The sequence below is a fragment of the Mycteria americana genome, chromosome 2, assembly GCF_035582795.1.
Source record: "Mycteria americana isolate JAX WOST 10 ecotype Jacksonville Zoo and Gardens chromosome 2, USCA_MyAme_1.0, whole genome shotgun sequence".
NCBI lineage: Eukaryota > Metazoa > Chordata > Aves > Ciconiiformes > Ciconiidae > Mycteria > Mycteria americana.
This window is the reverse complement of record NC_134366.1, coordinates 50,785,407-50,803,501: the sequence shown is the minus strand read 5'-3', so window position 1 is coordinate 50,803,501 and position 18,095 is coordinate 50,785,407. Positions and strand designations below refer to the sequence as shown.

At 34.2% G+C, this 18,095-nt stretch overlaps 1 protein-coding gene across 9 annotated transcripts in view; it reads left to right on the top strand.

The window, feature by feature from the left end:
- Window positions 1–18,095, top strand: part of ULK4 (unc-51 like kinase 4) — a 262,151-nt gene that overhangs the window by 38,718 nt on the left and 205,338 nt on the right. For 8 of the 9 annotated variants that reach the window (XR_012774263.1, XM_075493361.1, XM_075493362.1 and 5 more), the window contains exon 19: window positions 14,721–14,828. The exons of the other annotated variant lie outside the window; for it this stretch is intronic. Coding sequence is in view for 7 of the 8 variants with exons in the window: in XM_075493361.1 (XP_075349476.1) it covers window positions 14,721–14,828 (108 nt within the window). In the remaining variant the exon portion in view is untranslated. The remainder of the gene's footprint in view (window positions 1–14,720; window positions 14,829–18,095) is intronic. 9 annotated transcript variants of the gene reach the window in all.

The following is an 18,095-nucleotide window of genomic DNA, read 5'->3' as shown; positions in this document are numbered from 1 at the left end:
GTTTTTTTGTGTGGCAGAAATAGGTGTCTCAAAAAAAGTCCGAATTGATGAGTAATCACTATCAGCTGTGATCTTAAGATCGAATAATCAATAGAGTACTGATCTTGATTAGAAGGAGCTTTTCTTTTTAGATCAGGCTCATTTTAACTTGCAGCTGTTTTGTCTTCCAGCTTGATGTGCAAATACTTGTGCCAGCCCAAAGGAAGAGATAGAGCAAGGTTGAGTCTGTTTTTATTGATGGTGGCACTAGTTATACTGGCTTAAAATGACCAAAATTATGGTATCAAACTCAGAATGAATATCTGCGTGTAGTAAATAAGAATATGGCATGGACTACTGAAGTGTGCATCCTCATCTTTTTCTTACTCCTCTTCCATAGAAGGCATCTTATAAATATTGTCAGCATGGTCAAAGTTAAAAAATTCCACAGCCAATAAGTCTTTCTGTGTGCATTCCTTTTCTCTGTCATTTATTCACCTGTCTTGTGTTTAACTCAATTACTAGGATTTGATGGAGAAGCAAGAGCTTATTCTTTAAAAAATAAATTTGTATGCCTATTAGTGTAATCAGCCACATTCAAAATCAGAGTGCTCTTAGATTTACACCCTGCTTTTGAAATTTTAGTGTATTAAAAATATCTATGTTTTTTTCAGGAAAAAATAATTTGAATTAAAAAAGAAATAGTGTTCTTATTTTTGGGAACGCTTTGTTTCCTACTTGGGCAATCAGATAGCATTAAAGGTATGAAAGTGTCAAACTGAATATTTTGAATGAAATACTTCTATAGTTACTGGGTATGACTTTCTATTTCCAATTATAACTTCAAAGTATTTTCTGATTACTGTTTTCCCATCTTTTCTTTTAAATAGCTGTTTCATGGGATCTTTGGTAGATATTATGGAGTTTGTGGCTCAGTGTCCAGCTTTGTTCAAATCCACCCCCCCGCAATATTCCATCAGCCTGGTTTTTAGAGAGGGGACATCCCCACCATCAACTTTTGCTGGAATACCATGTCCAGTTCTAGTCCACCTATCTCAAAAAAGGCACTGTAGGAGTTAAAGGTGATTTTGAGGAAAAACAACAAGAATCGTTAAGTAAAAGACCCCTGAGGGTATTGAAGAGTGTCAGATTCTTTAGTATAAATATGTCTTTGAATTATCCTCAAATTCTGAGTGATATACAGAAATATATATTGGAATGTTTTTCCTATACTGTAGTTTAAGAATAAAGCCACTTCATGAAGTTGAAAAGTGGCAAATTAAGATCCAATGAGAGGATGTATGATGAGACAAAGAAGCACCTTTCCACATGAGAAGGTGAAAGCTGGAAAGTTGGCTAATTTCAGAGAAGTTTTAAGTGTTGATATGGCTAATGGGAGTATCAGACTTACAATAGCAAGTGCTAGCAAAACATTTCTGAAAGCCTCTAAAGGTGTTTGCTTCAGATTTAATGTCAGTACCTAATTGTTCGGAGTTAGGAAATAATTTTAACTAGGGTGTCCAAGCTCACTTTGAGGTTTTTTTGTACCTTTTTTTAAAAAGCATCTGGAGCTGACCACTTACAAAGCCAAAAAACAGTCTTGATCCATTTGACAGCTGCTTAGCATCTTGTGGTTTTATTGACAAAGATTGTGAAATCATGATTTCTTTCAATATACCTTGATTTTTAAACAATGGAGTAACACTTTTTTTTAGGATAAAAATATAGTCATACGAAACCTTAATTTACTGTCATGGCTTATAACTGATACACACATTGACTTATGTCAAGTTCTTTTTTATGTTTATTGGATGTGTGGTTTGTAGCTGGGGGAACTCATTTACCTTTAATATTGCTGTGTAACTTTATGTTGGTTATTTCAGAAGTAAACTTACCTGTATGAAGAAAGTAGAACACTAAAATCAACTTCCATTTTGGAGTGAAACATTGGGAAAAAAAAAAAGTTAGCTTCACTCTTCTGTATGCATGCTGTGAAACTGATGTACAATTCAGGTGTAAGATTGGCATATTTAAGTTGCTTATGTATAGAATAACACATCTTACATCAGAGAACACTTTAAAAGGATTCTTTGTAATTGGTTATAATGATGGAAGCGTTTCATGTCTCACCAGACAGCTTGTAGGACTATTTTCAGCATATATGCTTTCCTATAATCACAGATTTTTGTTGATCGTAACCATTTGATATCTTTGCCTGTCTCTACTGTAGTATTTTTGCAATACAAGCTGTGAAATTTCTGTTTAAAGCATAGTGTGACTTTGTTTTCTGGACCCATGGTCTTTCCCACTGTATTTCTTTTTAAAGTGGGAAATGTTTCTTGTTTCAATTGCTCTGTTTTAAGCTTTTCATTTTTTTAACATTGCATAGTCATTTGCTCTCATACAGTTAGTTATTTGCCTATTACCACAGCTAAAGAAACATAATTATCTCACAAAAAAGCTTTTAAATAATGACTTCTTTAACACTACAATGAGTATTTGAAGCTTAAGATCTCAGTATTTTACCTGTTAGTTTACCTGTTTACAGTTTAAAATGCAGCTGTTTGTCTATTGTATGACATTCTATAATTCAATTTTTTCTTCCATTCTATCCATTATAATGTAAATGTATAGCAAGGAATACAGTTTTAAGTCCTACTTAGCTAAAATATCTTACAGTTGTAGTTAGAAGTAATATTTTTTTTTTCACTATAAAATAATAACTTTCTAAATTAATATTTATTATACTTTTTTACTTAAATTCTGTGGTAGTCAAATAAGTTGTCATGTTTTAAGCTGGTTATTCCTCTGTCCTAGATTATTCCCAGGTAGCTTTTACAGATGAGGGACTCCCACTGAAGGGAGTTTTACATGCACGACAACTGTAGAATCAATAATTTCTTTTAATGTTAGTGGGAATTATTTTTAGTGAGGACTAAATTTGCTCCAAAAACCTGAGATATATCAACTCTTATTTTCCACTTCAGAACTGGAACTATGCAAAGAAATTTCTACTATGTAAAACCTAATAAGAAACAGAGCTTGACCCAATAGTTCTTATAGTTAAAAAAGTAAGATAAGCATAAATGTTTATAAATGTTTAAAAAAGTAAGATAAGCATAAATGCTTATAGTGTCAACATTGAGTTATGTTTTTCCTTCAATTCAGCTGCATAGAAAACTTATATAATTATTTATATATGTTTTAACTTTTCTATTCCTAAGTCTACCAATTCTGTGTTTGCCTGAAAGCAGAGGTTGTTCTTAAGCGGGAGTGTGAGAGAAGAAAGTTAATACTTCATGGATTAGTTTGTGCAAACCATCCTTTCCTAGGGCTGCAAAGAATAAAACCTGGAATCTTCGTTGATTTGGAAGGCAGCTGGAGGATTTTTGAATAGGATTTATCTTTTTGTCATGATGCTAGTGTGATAAGCAGTTTCAGGTTAACTTACTTCCAGAGGAAAATTATGATTATGTGAAGTGTACCACGTATCTGAAAGCTACCTTTATTATGTATGTACCGTGCAGTGGGGAGCTTAGTTTTTCAGAGTGTTGTACTATGTGGGCTTTTGCTGAACTGATTTCAGTTCGTCCCTTCTCCAGCATCATTTTCTTGAGGCTTTAGAATATACTTGTGTCCTGTTCTGTGTATGCCTGGAATAATTTTGCCTTTACTGGTTGTATTTGGGAATCTAAACTGCAAATGTTCCCTGATTTCTTAGAGTTTTTTGGCTTTATTCATACACACAGAGAGCAAGATGAATTGAATATGCGTTTTAATTTTTTTCTTAAATTAAAGCCAAAAGAATCAAGACAAGTAAAATCAAATCCTGTATGGGAAATTTAAGGTACCTTGCTGCTATTTTCACAAAAACATAAGGGTGGTTATCCTGCAGCATTAAAAATTGAAAGATTCAGCCTGTCAGCAGTTCTAAATGAATGTGATGTTAACAAACTGTCAGCCACTTCACCAGTTACCTTTGGGAATATACCCTTAGCTTTCTTGGTAAAGCCTGTACTCTTGAGAGTACTGAGAACTGTTTCACAGAGAGGAAAAAACTCCAAGTATTCTAAAGCCCCAAGAGCACTTACTGCCTGCAGTTCTCTCTATTTAAAATTAGGCTAAATCCGTATGTAGAAAATGCAGTAGGGATACTCAAACAATCTTTACTTTTACAGCTAACAAGCAGATCTGTCAGGTAATGGAGCCTGCTTTCTCATGAATTGATTCGCAGCTGGCTGACTTTTAAACTTAATTACATAAAGGCTACCATTTAGCATATTCACCTGTTCCTTTGTTAGCTATCACAGAGTTTAAACAGAAAATCCTTGGTTTAGGAGGGTGTGTTCTGATACTTAATAGAGTAATCTCTGAACTTTTCTTTGTGTAGTGTGTTCAAAATGTTTTCATATATGTATTCTCTGTTTAAAAAGAAATGAGTTTGTATCACAGCCTTTCTGTCACTTTTATGTTGCTATTTTTTTTTTTTTCTCTTGCTTAGTTTGGTAGAAATTGGGTAAGAGGTTTCAAATGATTGCAGGGAAGGAGACAATGCTAAAATGACTGTCTAAATGCTTCTCTCTTCTTTTTATGCTACCCCAGTTTTCATGAAAACAACACATCAAAGTAAGAGTATAGAATTTTGTACTGTTATGCATCATGGGACAGAAAGATTAATTTGTCACATGTGTTGTAGATTTAAATTAGATGTGTTCTTTCACTAGTATTTTTTTGGCATGGATAGGCCAAAGTCTATCCAAGACTTTGGTCTTTTCTTGTAGCATCAGTTTTTGTTGTTACTTTCACTGGCATACTATGGGTAAATTTTGTAGAAAAGAAAATGAAAATTAAGGTAAATGTCAAAATTAATAGTTTGAAAATAGTATGTTTTTCTCATGTCTTAGATTGACAAAAGGTCTTGCACTTGCAAATTAATCAAATCACAGACTAGTAACAGGAGAAAAAAAATCTGGCCTTTTCCTCTAAAGCACATACTTACTTGATTGACACAATTAGGCTACAACATGTTTTTGTGATAGAAATTGCACACTGGTAGTAGCTGAAAAGCCTAATTTCCTGCTGCCTTCTGATTACAGCACTAAAAGACACTCAAACTAGCCTTAGTGTTAGGCAAGATCAGTTGTATATTGGCTGTAGTCCTAGCTTTTCCTCTGAATACCAGCCCTTTCAGCTATCATCTGGAAAAAAAATGTGATTTTAGCCTGAAACACATTTTAAAGAGTTCTGTAGAGAAGAAGGAAATTTCTAGCCAGATGTTGTGTGGTCTGGTTTGCATCTTCACTGAAGAGGATGAAGGAATTTGCAATAATCAATAAAGGGAACTAATTTCAAGAAAATTTATGGAAAATCCTCAGAGTCTATAGAATTTTTTAAAATATGAGAAATTCTATGTAGAATTAATCAATCTAAAATATCCTACATGGATATTTTATTGATGGATATTGGTTTTCAAGAGTGTCATCAGCTTGGCTTCTAAATCAAGTGGATAACAGGCCCACTGTCAGAAGAAGATGACAACTTAGAGTAACTTCACATAGAGTTATGAAAAGAATAAAAATCCAGAAACATGATATTCAGAAAAGGCAAGGGTGAATGGTAGAAACCTGCATATAATGATGATAGTTAAATATAGGGAAACAAAGAGGAAGAGAAGGAAAAAAAAAAAGGAAGAAAAAGACCTCTTCTTTGGATGCTCCTGCCAAATCTTATTCTGTGAAGACTGGTTTCTAGTTCCAATTTACATCTTTAGATGTAAACCAGCTCCAGCTGATTTCCACTGACCTCAGGTTTGAAGGCAGAAATCTTTCTAATTCAGGCACCCTTCACTTTTTGGACTCCTGAGCAATCTTTTTCATTCCTGCCCTTGGCAAAAATGAAAACAGGATCTTTCTCCTGTTTGAAGCAAATATTTTTACCTGGTCCTTCCTGTCATTAAAAAGCTTCAAACTTAAGGGCCGGGGTGGAAATCAGATATATTAATGAACATCTGCAACTGAGGTAATGTAATAATACATCTGTCATGACAGACAAGGAGAAGAAAACACTATTTTTTTCTTAAAAATAAACCAAACAACAACAACCAAACAAAGCCCAAAGCTTGTAGACAGTTCTTTTAGATGAGTTTTTGATTTGTTAGTACACATAACAGATTTGTAAGTTAATTCCTACTATTTGTGTCTGATCATATCCTTTTGGCATCTTGAGTTGGTTCCAAAGCAAGTTGATGGAGCCTCCATTTGAGTTCATGACATCTGGTTGGCTACTCTACTTGTCTGCTAAGACCTCTTCCTACAGCAGTTACATAGAAGTTGAAAAGGTAAGAGTTTTTGTGATGAATCAATATTGCATTGTATTCCACCTGGAAAAATGTCACACATCCATCTTATATTGCTCCCTAGTGGTGTTATATTTCTGCATAAATTATGCAATAAGTTGTACATTTCCTTATCTTTTTTTTTTCTACATTCTGGACAGCGTTAGTACCATGTCCATAGTCTGATAGTCAGACTTCCCTTCAGTCCTCCTCATTCCATGATCCAGTTTATTTTACTGAACGCAAAATTTGCAAAACCTGAATGTTTCACTGACTCGGACCTGTTCTTCTTGTATCTGTACCCCATAGAAGTGTTTGAGAAAAGTATCTGTTTCCGTCTCGCCACCCGACTTTTCAGTCAAGCCACTTCTTTATTTCAGGATATTTAACCAGCTTTCACTGAGGTGCAGTAGATCACAGGTACATGTAGATCCAACTCCTGATTAAGTACAGTTATCCCTTGTAATGTTTTAACTATTCATATTCTTCTGAGAAGGGAGGTAGGCAACATGCTCGAGATGTTCAAAGGCTGGTCATCTCTTTTTTTCATGCACCGTTTTAAAGATGAGTACTTGGTATAAATATTACTGTAGTTTCTTTTCTGGTTAGTGGCAATATAACCACGGCGTACTTTCTCAGCCTAGTGAGAGTGCTTTTCTTCAAGGAAAGTGAGATTGCTTTAGTATTACTTGCCCATGTTACATGATGTGTGTGTACTCACAAGAAAATGAACCGAAAAGTAATTTCCATTCTGCTTGAGGCATAGATAGTTTTTATCACTGTAAGGGTTTGCAGAATTACAAATGTTTTAATTTTCACTAATACTTGCTGACAGTCATATTAATAGATCAAAGATGGAGTGATATTGTAAATCTATACATTGCCACTTTACATCTTAAGGTATAAAATACTTTCTCTTCTTGAATATGCTGTAATTTTTGCTTCTAGACTCCTAAAGCTGCAGGGAAACTTCTAGATATAGCTTGAAATGGGTTGAGTATCTGCTACAGGTAATATATCAACTCCACACACTGTTGTAAATGAAGGTAATGACTGTCTATCCAGATATGAATCTTTCTTCTTTCTTCTCTCGTTATAACTATACTATATCCATCCAGTTTGACAGCTAGTGTAAAAGGTGTAGGTAATTTATTAAATTTAAGATGCCTAAGATGCAGACAGTGTAGGACTTGCAGTTTATTACTATTTACTTCACTGAAAGGGAAAATGTAGGCAGGTTGAAGAGAAAAATGTACTATAGGTAAGAAGGAGACTTTATTTGTCAGACTATGTAATTAAAATAAATTTGACTTTTTTTTTGTGCATTTTTTCAGGTAATGAACTTTCTTTACCTAAAATTTATACCGCCCTTTAACGTTGAATCAAAGTATTTGGGCAAATTTTTTTTCAAGTCTTATATTTTTCCTTATGAAAGGATGAAAGAATATTTTAAATCTTGTGCAGATCACTATTGTCAAGATTAGAAGTTATCTGTGCACATGACAGAGCAGGAAACAGCTTGCCTTCTTCCTTTTAGAACATTTAAAATATGTTCTTAAAATTGTATATTAATAAATACTTTATAGTATATAATATTATAGGTATTTTATAAAAATACATGTATATATATAATTGTGCTTAAGTATAGATGATGAATCACAGCTTTCTGTTTCATAGCTTCTGTTGCAGAGGACACGTGAAGATCTTCTTAAGTTTGGTTAATAGCACAGACACTCTGCCTGTTCAGTATGTGACATATTCTGTGAGCTCCCATTTCCTGCATTTGTATAATATTTGAGTACTTAAATGTGTTCAGTGAACAGAGGGAAGTCATAGGGTAAATGTTAGACTGTATGCTCTCTAGAGAAAAAGAGGCCATTATCTGATTGTGGTAAATATAGACTTGTGTTTGAGAGACCGTAAGCATTTAAGAATAGTGAGTATCCTCTATAATGTGTGGTAATTACTTAATCTTCAGTGCCTTCTGCCATAGTACCCCCATACATTCTATTAGTCTTTGGATTCTGGTAATTTAATTGTGCTTTTCTTGTTATGAATCTACTTACAGGTACTAAAATTAACCTTTAATGGACAAATTTATCATAATATATGAAGCTAATCAGTATAAAAATTCCTGAAACTCATTCTTTTTAACAAAGATTTAACAATGTTATTGCAAGTCAGTCACAGATCTTATGGCTCAGATTTCTTCAGATGGATCTTCTCTCTTGTTTAGTAAACCAGTTTTTTTTTTAAATGAAAACTTGAATTTATTGCAGTATTGACTAGCTTTTTGGCAGTTTTTTTTAGTGCACAGGAAAGGAAATAACTTTTAGTTTAAATTTTGTTAACTCAGTTTTACCACATTTTCATGCAAATATGAGAAAAGAGTAGGAACTGGAATATCAGGAAAACAACTTCCTCTTCTTATCATTTCTGAATAAAAATAATAACTAGGTCTGCTAGTCCTAAAATCTTGAAGGAGAGTGAGAAACAGTAATTTCTGTTCACCAATATCAAATATTGCTCTTTGATTTAATTTTCATTAATTTTAAATCTTAAATTCTTATTTTAATGAACAACCAAAAAACTACAGAAGATAAATAATCTACCCGGTATATTTAATGTTAATGGTAGTTTTTAATAACTTCAATTGTGTAGTAAGGCAGCCAAACAGATCTTAGTACAAGTGAGTAAAGGAATAGTTTACTAAATACGAAGTTTAATTCATTATTTTATTTAATAAAACATAGGATTCCGAGAATTTTAGGACTGCATACATAAATGTATTTAGATTATAAATTGGTTAATTTTGATGACACACTAACCATGCTTTGGGAAAATAAATATTACAGGTGCAAAACAAGATTAGTATTGATATTAAATCAGGGTTTTCTGCTGGTTGAGATACATCATTAAAACTGATAATTTTGAACCACCTGCCTTGATTCTCTGTAGCAGATGTACAATTTGATTTGTATTTTCTTCAAGTCCTGCCTGCAAACAAACAAGCAATCTTAACTTAGGTATCATGATGATTTAATGTCCCTAGCTAGTCTGCTGGGACTATTGTCTGCAGCTCGTGTTATCCCATGGCTCATCAGTTTTGTGTAGTCTAAATACTATTTCATGGCGTGTTCACCCTTAGTCTAAAGAGGCAAAGTTGAGAGGTGTTAACTGAATATGGATAATGTCTGTTAATGCCACAGTGCTGAGGTACTTTTAGTGGTATTGGTTCCACAGTGAAAGTAGTTCTCAAAATATGCATTTCATCACAAAAGCAAGAGTAATTCTGTATAGTTATAGAGACAAATCTAATGAAGGATAAAATGCTATCATTACGTGTTCATCAGTTAATACAAAATTGCACTTGAACCAACTTGACTACTACTTTCTCAAGCTGATATATTAGAAGCTTTAAAACCTGCTGATACATTTATTTCTTCACTTAAATATGAAAATGAAGCTCTCTCTGGAATGGCAGGCTATTTAAAGTTCCTTAATAACATCTGAAGAAATGTTCTGAAAGCAGTTAAAGAAAACAGTTAATGAACGTAGCATTACATAAAAAAGGGGAGAAGGTCAAAGTTTGTGTAGTAGATCTTTTTGCTTTGATTTGAAGACTACACTTCCAGTTTTTGTATGAGTTCTCTGTACAAAGATTGGAGTTATGTTATGAAGCTGTTAAGGTCAGAAGGTGAAGGAAAATGAAGGAAAGTTGAGGATAAAAAATCTTTAGTGCTCTGAGGAAGAGGAAGAAAAAGTGCTGTACTGCCAAATATATCTGTAAACTATTAAAAAAAAAAAAGTACATTTTATAACTTTTAGGACTGGAAATGGTTGTTTCCTGGGATGATTGTTAATCTCTGTAAACTGATTTTTTTTTTTTTTTTTTTAAATTACCTGATTCACCTTTCAGTTCCCTATATGCTTTTGTGAATGTCTGTGACGGGATTTTCACAGAATATTTTCTTGCAAAGTCTGCTAAAATAAGACTAATTTTCACAGATTATTTTCTTTGAGCTTTTGAGGCCTTTGTGTCAATACTTGCTTCTTTCTATATAGATGCAAATGACAGTAAGATTGGAGACTGGAATCTAGCCTTTTCCTGCAAAAATATTATGACTTCAAAAATATAAATTGCATTTAATATTAGCAAAGGATCTAGGAGACGAGAATATTTGTTTAGAGCAACTGATTTTATGCATCTACGAATTTGTCATTGTAAAAAATTTAAACCTTCTAATGAAAGCAGTTCAGAATCCAGCAACATCTACGAGTATTTTTCTGATAAAGATCTCTAGAAGATGACGACTTGCAATAAATCCGCAGTGACTTACAAGATGCTGGTAAGCATTGAGGCAGTTTCTTATATCAGGATAATATCAGGATATTCTGATATTCTGAACTGCAAGTCAGGGATGATAATGAATTTATCTTCTGGTTTTTCAAGATTATGTACACTTTTACTGGTCCTCTCCCAGAAGGTAAAAGAATTTTTGTCTCCTGCCTAGCATACCTCTCAGTTAAAATACTAAGTTATACTGTTTTGCTATGTGTTTGTTGTTTGTGGAGAAAAACTTTTTTACTTTTTTTTATTGGTGGATATTTGGTATATGTGTATTCCATGAAGGATTTAATAATGTATTACATATTCTTATTGGGTTGTATGCATAATGACAAATTTGCTATCTGCTTTGCAGTGATCACTGCTTTGCAGTGATCAGCAGCCAACATATGTGTTTTGGAATTTATGTGCATTGCTTTATACAGAAAGGGATTTGTGTTCAAAATCACAATTTTCTTTAGCTTTCTGAAAAAAACCTTCAGAGTAACACTTTCTTTTTAGCTGCTTCTTGCTTAATGACTAGATGGGACTGTGTTTTGCTAGGCCTTTTCAGGTAGTGGGAGGAGAGTGCATGTTTTGAAAGTAGAGAGCCAGGACTATTTCAGATAACCTTTGCCTTCGGCCAAACAATTCTCATGATTTGTGAGAAAACCACAATGTTACTTTGGTGATTGGTTTGGTGCTGGTGGTTTGTTTGGTGTTGGTGGTTTTTGCTTGTTTTGGTTCTTAATTATTTTTTTCCTGTGCTACCCAAAGTAAAGAGCGTGTGTCTCTATAACTCTGAAAAACTTCTGCATTACATCCTTCAGTTACCATACATCTCTTCAAAGGCATGTCACATTAAATCCCTTTCAGAGGAGACTGTAGATTGTTTTGCTCTCCCCTTCGGGAGTAGGTACTGAAGTGGCTTTGGCCCACAGTTTTCTAACAAGAGAAACTAAAATTCCTTGGGAGCTCTACTGTGAATTGTTCATATGGATGACAGTATCACCTTTCTATCACTCTAGATCAAACTCCTAACCTTATATACTTCCCGTAGTCTCCTTCTGCATCCCTATTGTCCTTTCATCTACATCTGTTTCCTCAACTTAAGCTTCCTGTTTCCCAAGCTTTTCCTGCTCCTACATTTGTAACACACAAGCTACTCCACTTCCTTGGTTATGTCCAGAAAATGTGTGTGTATCTATTGTTTGCTTCTGAGCTGCATCAATCCTTTGTCTAGCTAGTAGCTACAGCACCAGAAGAAACTTTGGAAGCAAGATCTGCTGCTGGAGCTATAATGCGGGTATATGAATGTGGCTATATTTTGTCATCCATCTTTATGCTGGTCCTTCTCTTCCACTTCAGAAAAATGTGCAGTGTGGCGTTATAGTCAGCAATAGCATGTGTTCCCTCTCTGTGGCCTCATATTCAACCCAGTCCATAATCTGTCTCCACAACTCCACCCCTGTCTCATAATCTCCCATGCTTGAAGTGTGTTGGTTAAGAACATGAAGGAGTTACACATAACGGCAAACAAATCACAGATTAACCACCACAATTTAACCAGATTTTGTGAACTGCTTGACTTTTCCAGGTCACCAAGTGAGGTGATTCCAGATTTTAAATGTACTATCTGAAATACTAGTCTCTGCTGTACACTGGGCTGTATGAGTATTTCAGCTGTGTTGAAAACCAGTTACCTGAGCCATCTCTCATGGTTCACCTGAAAGGTTCTGTCTACTGTGAGTACTTTTTTCTGTTTAGGGAAAGCTTCTCAACAGAGGCAAAACTGTGAAGCTTATAAGTGTTACGGTGGTGGGACTCAGTCAGCTGAAGTGAATCGAGCGGTTCCTTGAGTGTGCAATGAAGCTGATGCTCAAGAGAGTTAGACTTGGATCCTCCACAGAAGGAGAAAGGAGCCCACACTGGTGGGCCTGTAATCAGAACTGAAAAATTCCTATCTTTTTGTTGGATTAATTTGAGACTAGTCTGCAGGAATGGCTATCAGGTTCTCCATTTAAACCCTATGCAAAGTCAGAGAATATCTTGGGAAATTGACTACACAAACTAAGTGGTTTCCCAGAACTGCTGCTGTTTAGACCCCTTATGCCTGAGTGCTGCTTGTTTTGTATTCAAATAGGACTGTAAATGTTGATTTCCTTGAGATGACTGATAGAAGTCTGCTCTGTGTGCTCTGTATACAGATAGTACTTGCTCAACTGGGAAAAACACCAGTGAAATTTTTTTTTCCAGCTCATTAACCCTTCCCTATTTTTTAACCATGTTAAAAGTATTTTTAAACTAGAAGAGAATAAAAAGTCTATTACAGTGATCCAGTACTTGTTTCATTATGATTTGATTGGTTAGATGATCTTTGTTGTATAAACATTTGCGGTTCTTATCAGATATTGGTAACAGCATCAACATCTAAGACCTGGACTCAATTACTTTGGGATAGGACTATTACTGAGTTAGTCCTACTTTAAAATATTTTTAAACAAGTTCATTTTTAAAAAGTCCATTGTTCTCTACTAAAGCATAAAATAAATACATGAAATGTCACAGTGATACTGCTGATAATGTTTTTGCTGCTTAAAGGGGAAAGGAAGAGTTCATAAGCAGAAGAATGAAATCAAATTCATGCTCCATTTGTTATACTAAAGGAGATAATAATATAATGGTTTCCATTGCCTTGTTTTCTGTGTAATAGTGAAATATGCAATAAGTATCGTTATTTGCCTGAACTACTATTTTTTTTCCTGTTTCTGTAGGCTAAGATACTTTACAGGAATGCTTTCTCTGTTTAATAAAAAAAAAAGTAGTGCAAGCTACATCACACTTCACATTTAAATTAATAATTAAAAAGTTGACTGGTTCCAAGGTTTAAAATGGAATAGTATGTGCAATATTACTGTCTATTTAAAGTACAAAGTACATAAAAATAACTTCAGATCTCACTTTAGTGTATCATGCAAACTATTGGAAATCACTGACTTCAGTGACGGTATCTGTTTACAGAGCTTATTTGCTGTATCTTATAAGTACTTTAAAAGTATTAGAACTAAATCCTTCCCAATAGTCAAAGGAACTACATAAGGGACATAGGAAGTATATTAAATCCCTATTTGCTGAACTGTCTTCTTTTCCTACTCTTGCAAGGCATGAATGTTTTGGAGCAGGGGGTATGTGTAGATCCGTCTTTCTTAAATTAAAGAAACAACTGGCTTCTATACTGCTATATGCTTGGTAGATATTGGAGCACGTCTGGATTTTGGGGAGCACACCCCAGCCAGCAGATGGCATGCTTTTCAATTTCACGTGTGGTAGCTAAATGATCCTTGGTTTCTTGAACGTGTCCAGCATGAAGTATTAGGCTGAAGTCTGTTCCATATGTGTATGGGAAAGTGATTTCTTAATAGGTCACCTGCACAAGATGAATCGGAATTTTCAATTTCTCTCCACCACCTCAGTATAAATGCTATAAACACACACACACACACACACACACACACATATATGGGCGCTTTGCAAACAGAAACTCTTGAGGTACAGAAAACTAAAATGGTGTGCCCAGTTCTCACATAGTGAGTCACCAGTAAACTCAGAGATCAGGAGACAAAACTTTGAGAGTTCCTATCTCCTGATTTAATATCTATACAAAAGACAGCATTGTTTATTTTTGTTGTTTGTTCTTTTTTGTAACCTGATGGTGAGGAGAACCTTTAGATCTTCTGATAGAAACATAGGAACAGCAAGTAGACTTTTTTTTTTTCCCTGGCAGATCTGCTTCTATTGTCCTGAGGGAAAGGGAAGAAGGGATAGCTGACAGTTTGTCACCTAGGCTATTTCCTTATTGCATTTTTCTCCACATTGCATATATAATTGGTTTTGTAATTATTGTTTTTTCTTGTCTTTCTATGCTTACTAAATCCTTTGCAAATGGTTCTTTAGCATAAGTGAAGAGTATATCAGTTAAGATGGCATTTCAGATAAAGCTTGTTACCTTTAACAGTACATTTTGCTTGAGAAAAGATTACACATGTTGTTCTATTACTTTTTTTTTTTTTTTAATTTTAGGCTATTATACTTTTAACTGAACTCATCAGGGAGAACTTCAGAAATAGTAAATTGAAACAATGCTTTTTACCAGCACTTGGGGAACTTCTTTACCTCATAGCCAGCATGGTAAGACTGTCAAGTGATCCTTACAAATTTAACAAATGTGAAAAAAATGTCCCACAGAAAAGTAGACAAAAAAAGCAAATTACTTTTTCATTTGTATCCTCAACAGTTTCTTGTCCTTGTATATTCTGTGATGCTCTTTCTACTTTAAGAAACATGTTAGTCCAATCATGTACTTCATCTGGGATTACTTGAAGAATGCAATTTAATTTTAGAGTTTTAACTTCATAAAACAATTTCATCAATCACCATAATGGCTGCTGGCCTCCAAGCGGCAGATCTAAGTGTCAGAATATCTTAGCTAGAGGCTTTGATTAAATAGGATATATCAGTACAGCCGATGATGTCAATAAATTAATATATCTAGTCCATAATAGATCTTATCCTAGCATGGTTGGATTTACAATGATGTGGAAAAGGAAACGGAAAGATCCTGACTAATTTCAAATGGAATTATGGTGATTCCTGACTAGAACTGATTTAAACCTTCAGTCTAGAAATAGTAGATTCACATAAAAAATAAACAAAGGTTATCTGTAGAAAAGAAATACTCTTAATAATAGGAATTGAAGATGACAGCTCCTCTAAACCCTCACCTTTCTTTTCCTTTATTCAAAGAATGAAATACTTCCTTTTACTTATTAGAAACAAAGGTGACTTCAAACAGAAAAAGCCTAGCCCTAGCTTCTCTGAAGCCTTTGTATTAACTGCATCATCTAATTGCTCTGAATGCTATCATGTCAGTTATCAGTCTGTGAGGTCACTTGATAAAGGAATGAAAATACCAAATGGATCTGTATTTTGGCTTACTGTAGTTATGGCTTTGTGCTGAACTTCCATGTTTTATTTGTCCTCATCCCCTAGCTCCTTTGCGTGTTCCACAAGATGAAGTGGTTGCCTTGTTTTTTTGTAGGTTAGCAAGCATTGTCCTTTTCTGGTTAGACAATTGCAAAATATCTATCAAACACCGAGTCACAGAACTTGTTCTAACACTGAGAAATTATGTTACGGAAAATACGTCCACAGTCACAGTTTATTTTTATGTTTTAATATTTTCTCACTTTTCCTCAGGGGAAAAAATTTGTACTCAGCATCATTGGACAGATTGCAAACTATATAATTTTTAACCACTAATAAAACCAAATAAACGTAAAACTCCAACTTGAAAATTATATTTGGCAAGAGTATTTTGCACTGCTTGATTTTATTTTGAAATTAAACTTTAGTGATTGAAACAAATCTGTTTACACTGGCTCTATAACAGCAAATGATTTGCATGCACTGACCCTCACAGATTCTTTTATTCTTCTGAAAATATGAACTGACAAATTTGAGTCCATATGTATTTATGAACTTCACAATGTTTGAAGCATGATAACTTGTATTTAAATGACAACTCTATCATGTTTCAGGAAGATCTATAGTGATGGATTGCATTGCTTTGAATTATAACTAAGAAATTATTAGAGAATAGGAAGAAATATTTGGAACTACTCTACACATGAACTCAAGGCACTGTGTCTTGGTAAAACTTCAAAAATATCAGTGTGATTTGTATGCTTGGAGATACTTTTTTTTTTTTTAAAGTTTTTTAAGATAAGTCCTTTATAAAGCTTTTCATTTCTCTATACTACACCTGCTTAACCTCAGAATACTGTAGTGTTGTAGGCATTTTGTTGCTCATTAAACTGCAGAACAGTAGTATTGAATGACCTTGCCAAGATCACACACCAAGTCAATGGTAGTATAAGATGAAACAAGAATATTTATTCCCAATTTATATCTTTAAACAGCAAAGCTTTATGCCTTGATTAATTTAAGAAAAAACTCATAACTGCATCTGATTTGTTAGGAACTGTACACAAAATATTTTTGTTTTTCTTTTTTCCTTGTTTTCTTCCATTTTGCTGTTCAGCCTGCTTGATTGTTTTATCAAGCTGCTAAATATTTATCATTTAAACTGTAATTCTGGGGGGACATGGCTGATTATTTATTCCCTCTGGGGTTTTGCTAAGTGTTTCTAGGTCCAACCACAATATTAATATTAAATAAAGATTATTTCTTTTTCATATGAACATTTGGTAAATCATAAATTATCAAACACTTAAAATCAAGTTCAGCTATCTAGGTGCAGCATGATTCATTAGGTTAAATACAGGGTCACTGGTTGCACTTCTGTGGCTTAGAAAATACTGGGAAAAAGTCCAGATAATCATAATGGTCCTCTGCAATCCTAAACTCTGATATTATGTGTGTACATGCATATGCGATCCCATAAGTAAGATCTTATGCTCCATTTCTGCACTTTTCTTCCAAACAGAAGCCAAGAGCAATGCACAAGTAGCATGAGCAGACCCCAGAGAGGATGTTCTGTTACTCTTAAGCGGATTGCCTTGAGGGAAAACTTTCAAGTTCTATGTAGTATTTCTATACATTTTGTGCTGTTCATGTTATTAGGGTGCAGAACCTAAGGTTTAATCAAAATCAACATGGGCTGTGAGCAAAAAGTAGGAGGATCCCCTAGTGTTTGGTGATGTATTTAAATGTATTAAATGTCTAATTGTGTAGGTGTGTTTAGGTAATTAAGAATGGTGCTAAGTTTCATACAACTTTTGCCCTTTTTTTTTTAAATTTCGAACTAGAGACTAAACCTTGCAGAAAGTCATTAATCAGTCTGAAGAATGGAAGAACTATTAATGTTTCAGGACTGCACCATTTCTTAAGGCTTTTTATTTTATAGCACGTTTAATATGTGTGGTTACAGAAAAACTTGACAGAATTTGTGATTAAATTAAATTAATAAAATGAGTAACAGATCCATGCCAGTTCCAGCATAGGCTGTCATTTTAAGCATAGGCTGTCATTTTAACTGTGTCTTGACTCCTAGTCTTGTCCTGCCTTTTCTAGGTGGAGAAGATTCCACTTTTGACTGTTAGAAAGTAACCTACCATCCTTCTTTGAAACTTGGGCTGCATTTTCTTAAACTTATACACTAAGCCTTGGAAGGATATATGTTGCAAATAAAGTTTTTATTTATTTTCAATAAAGAAGGAAAATTAATTTTAGTAGGCAATTCAGTAATAGTCTTCCCTCCTAATGTGCCATGCTTTAATTAAATGCCTGACACTATCACATCATGTATGTTGAATTAGTGCAGGCCACTCAGAAATCAGGAAATTCAGAAAGTACAATTTGCTTCTGCATCGTTAACCCCCACCTTGCCCATCCTATGCTTTTTTTTATAAACAGTTAATTAGAATGCTAAAAATA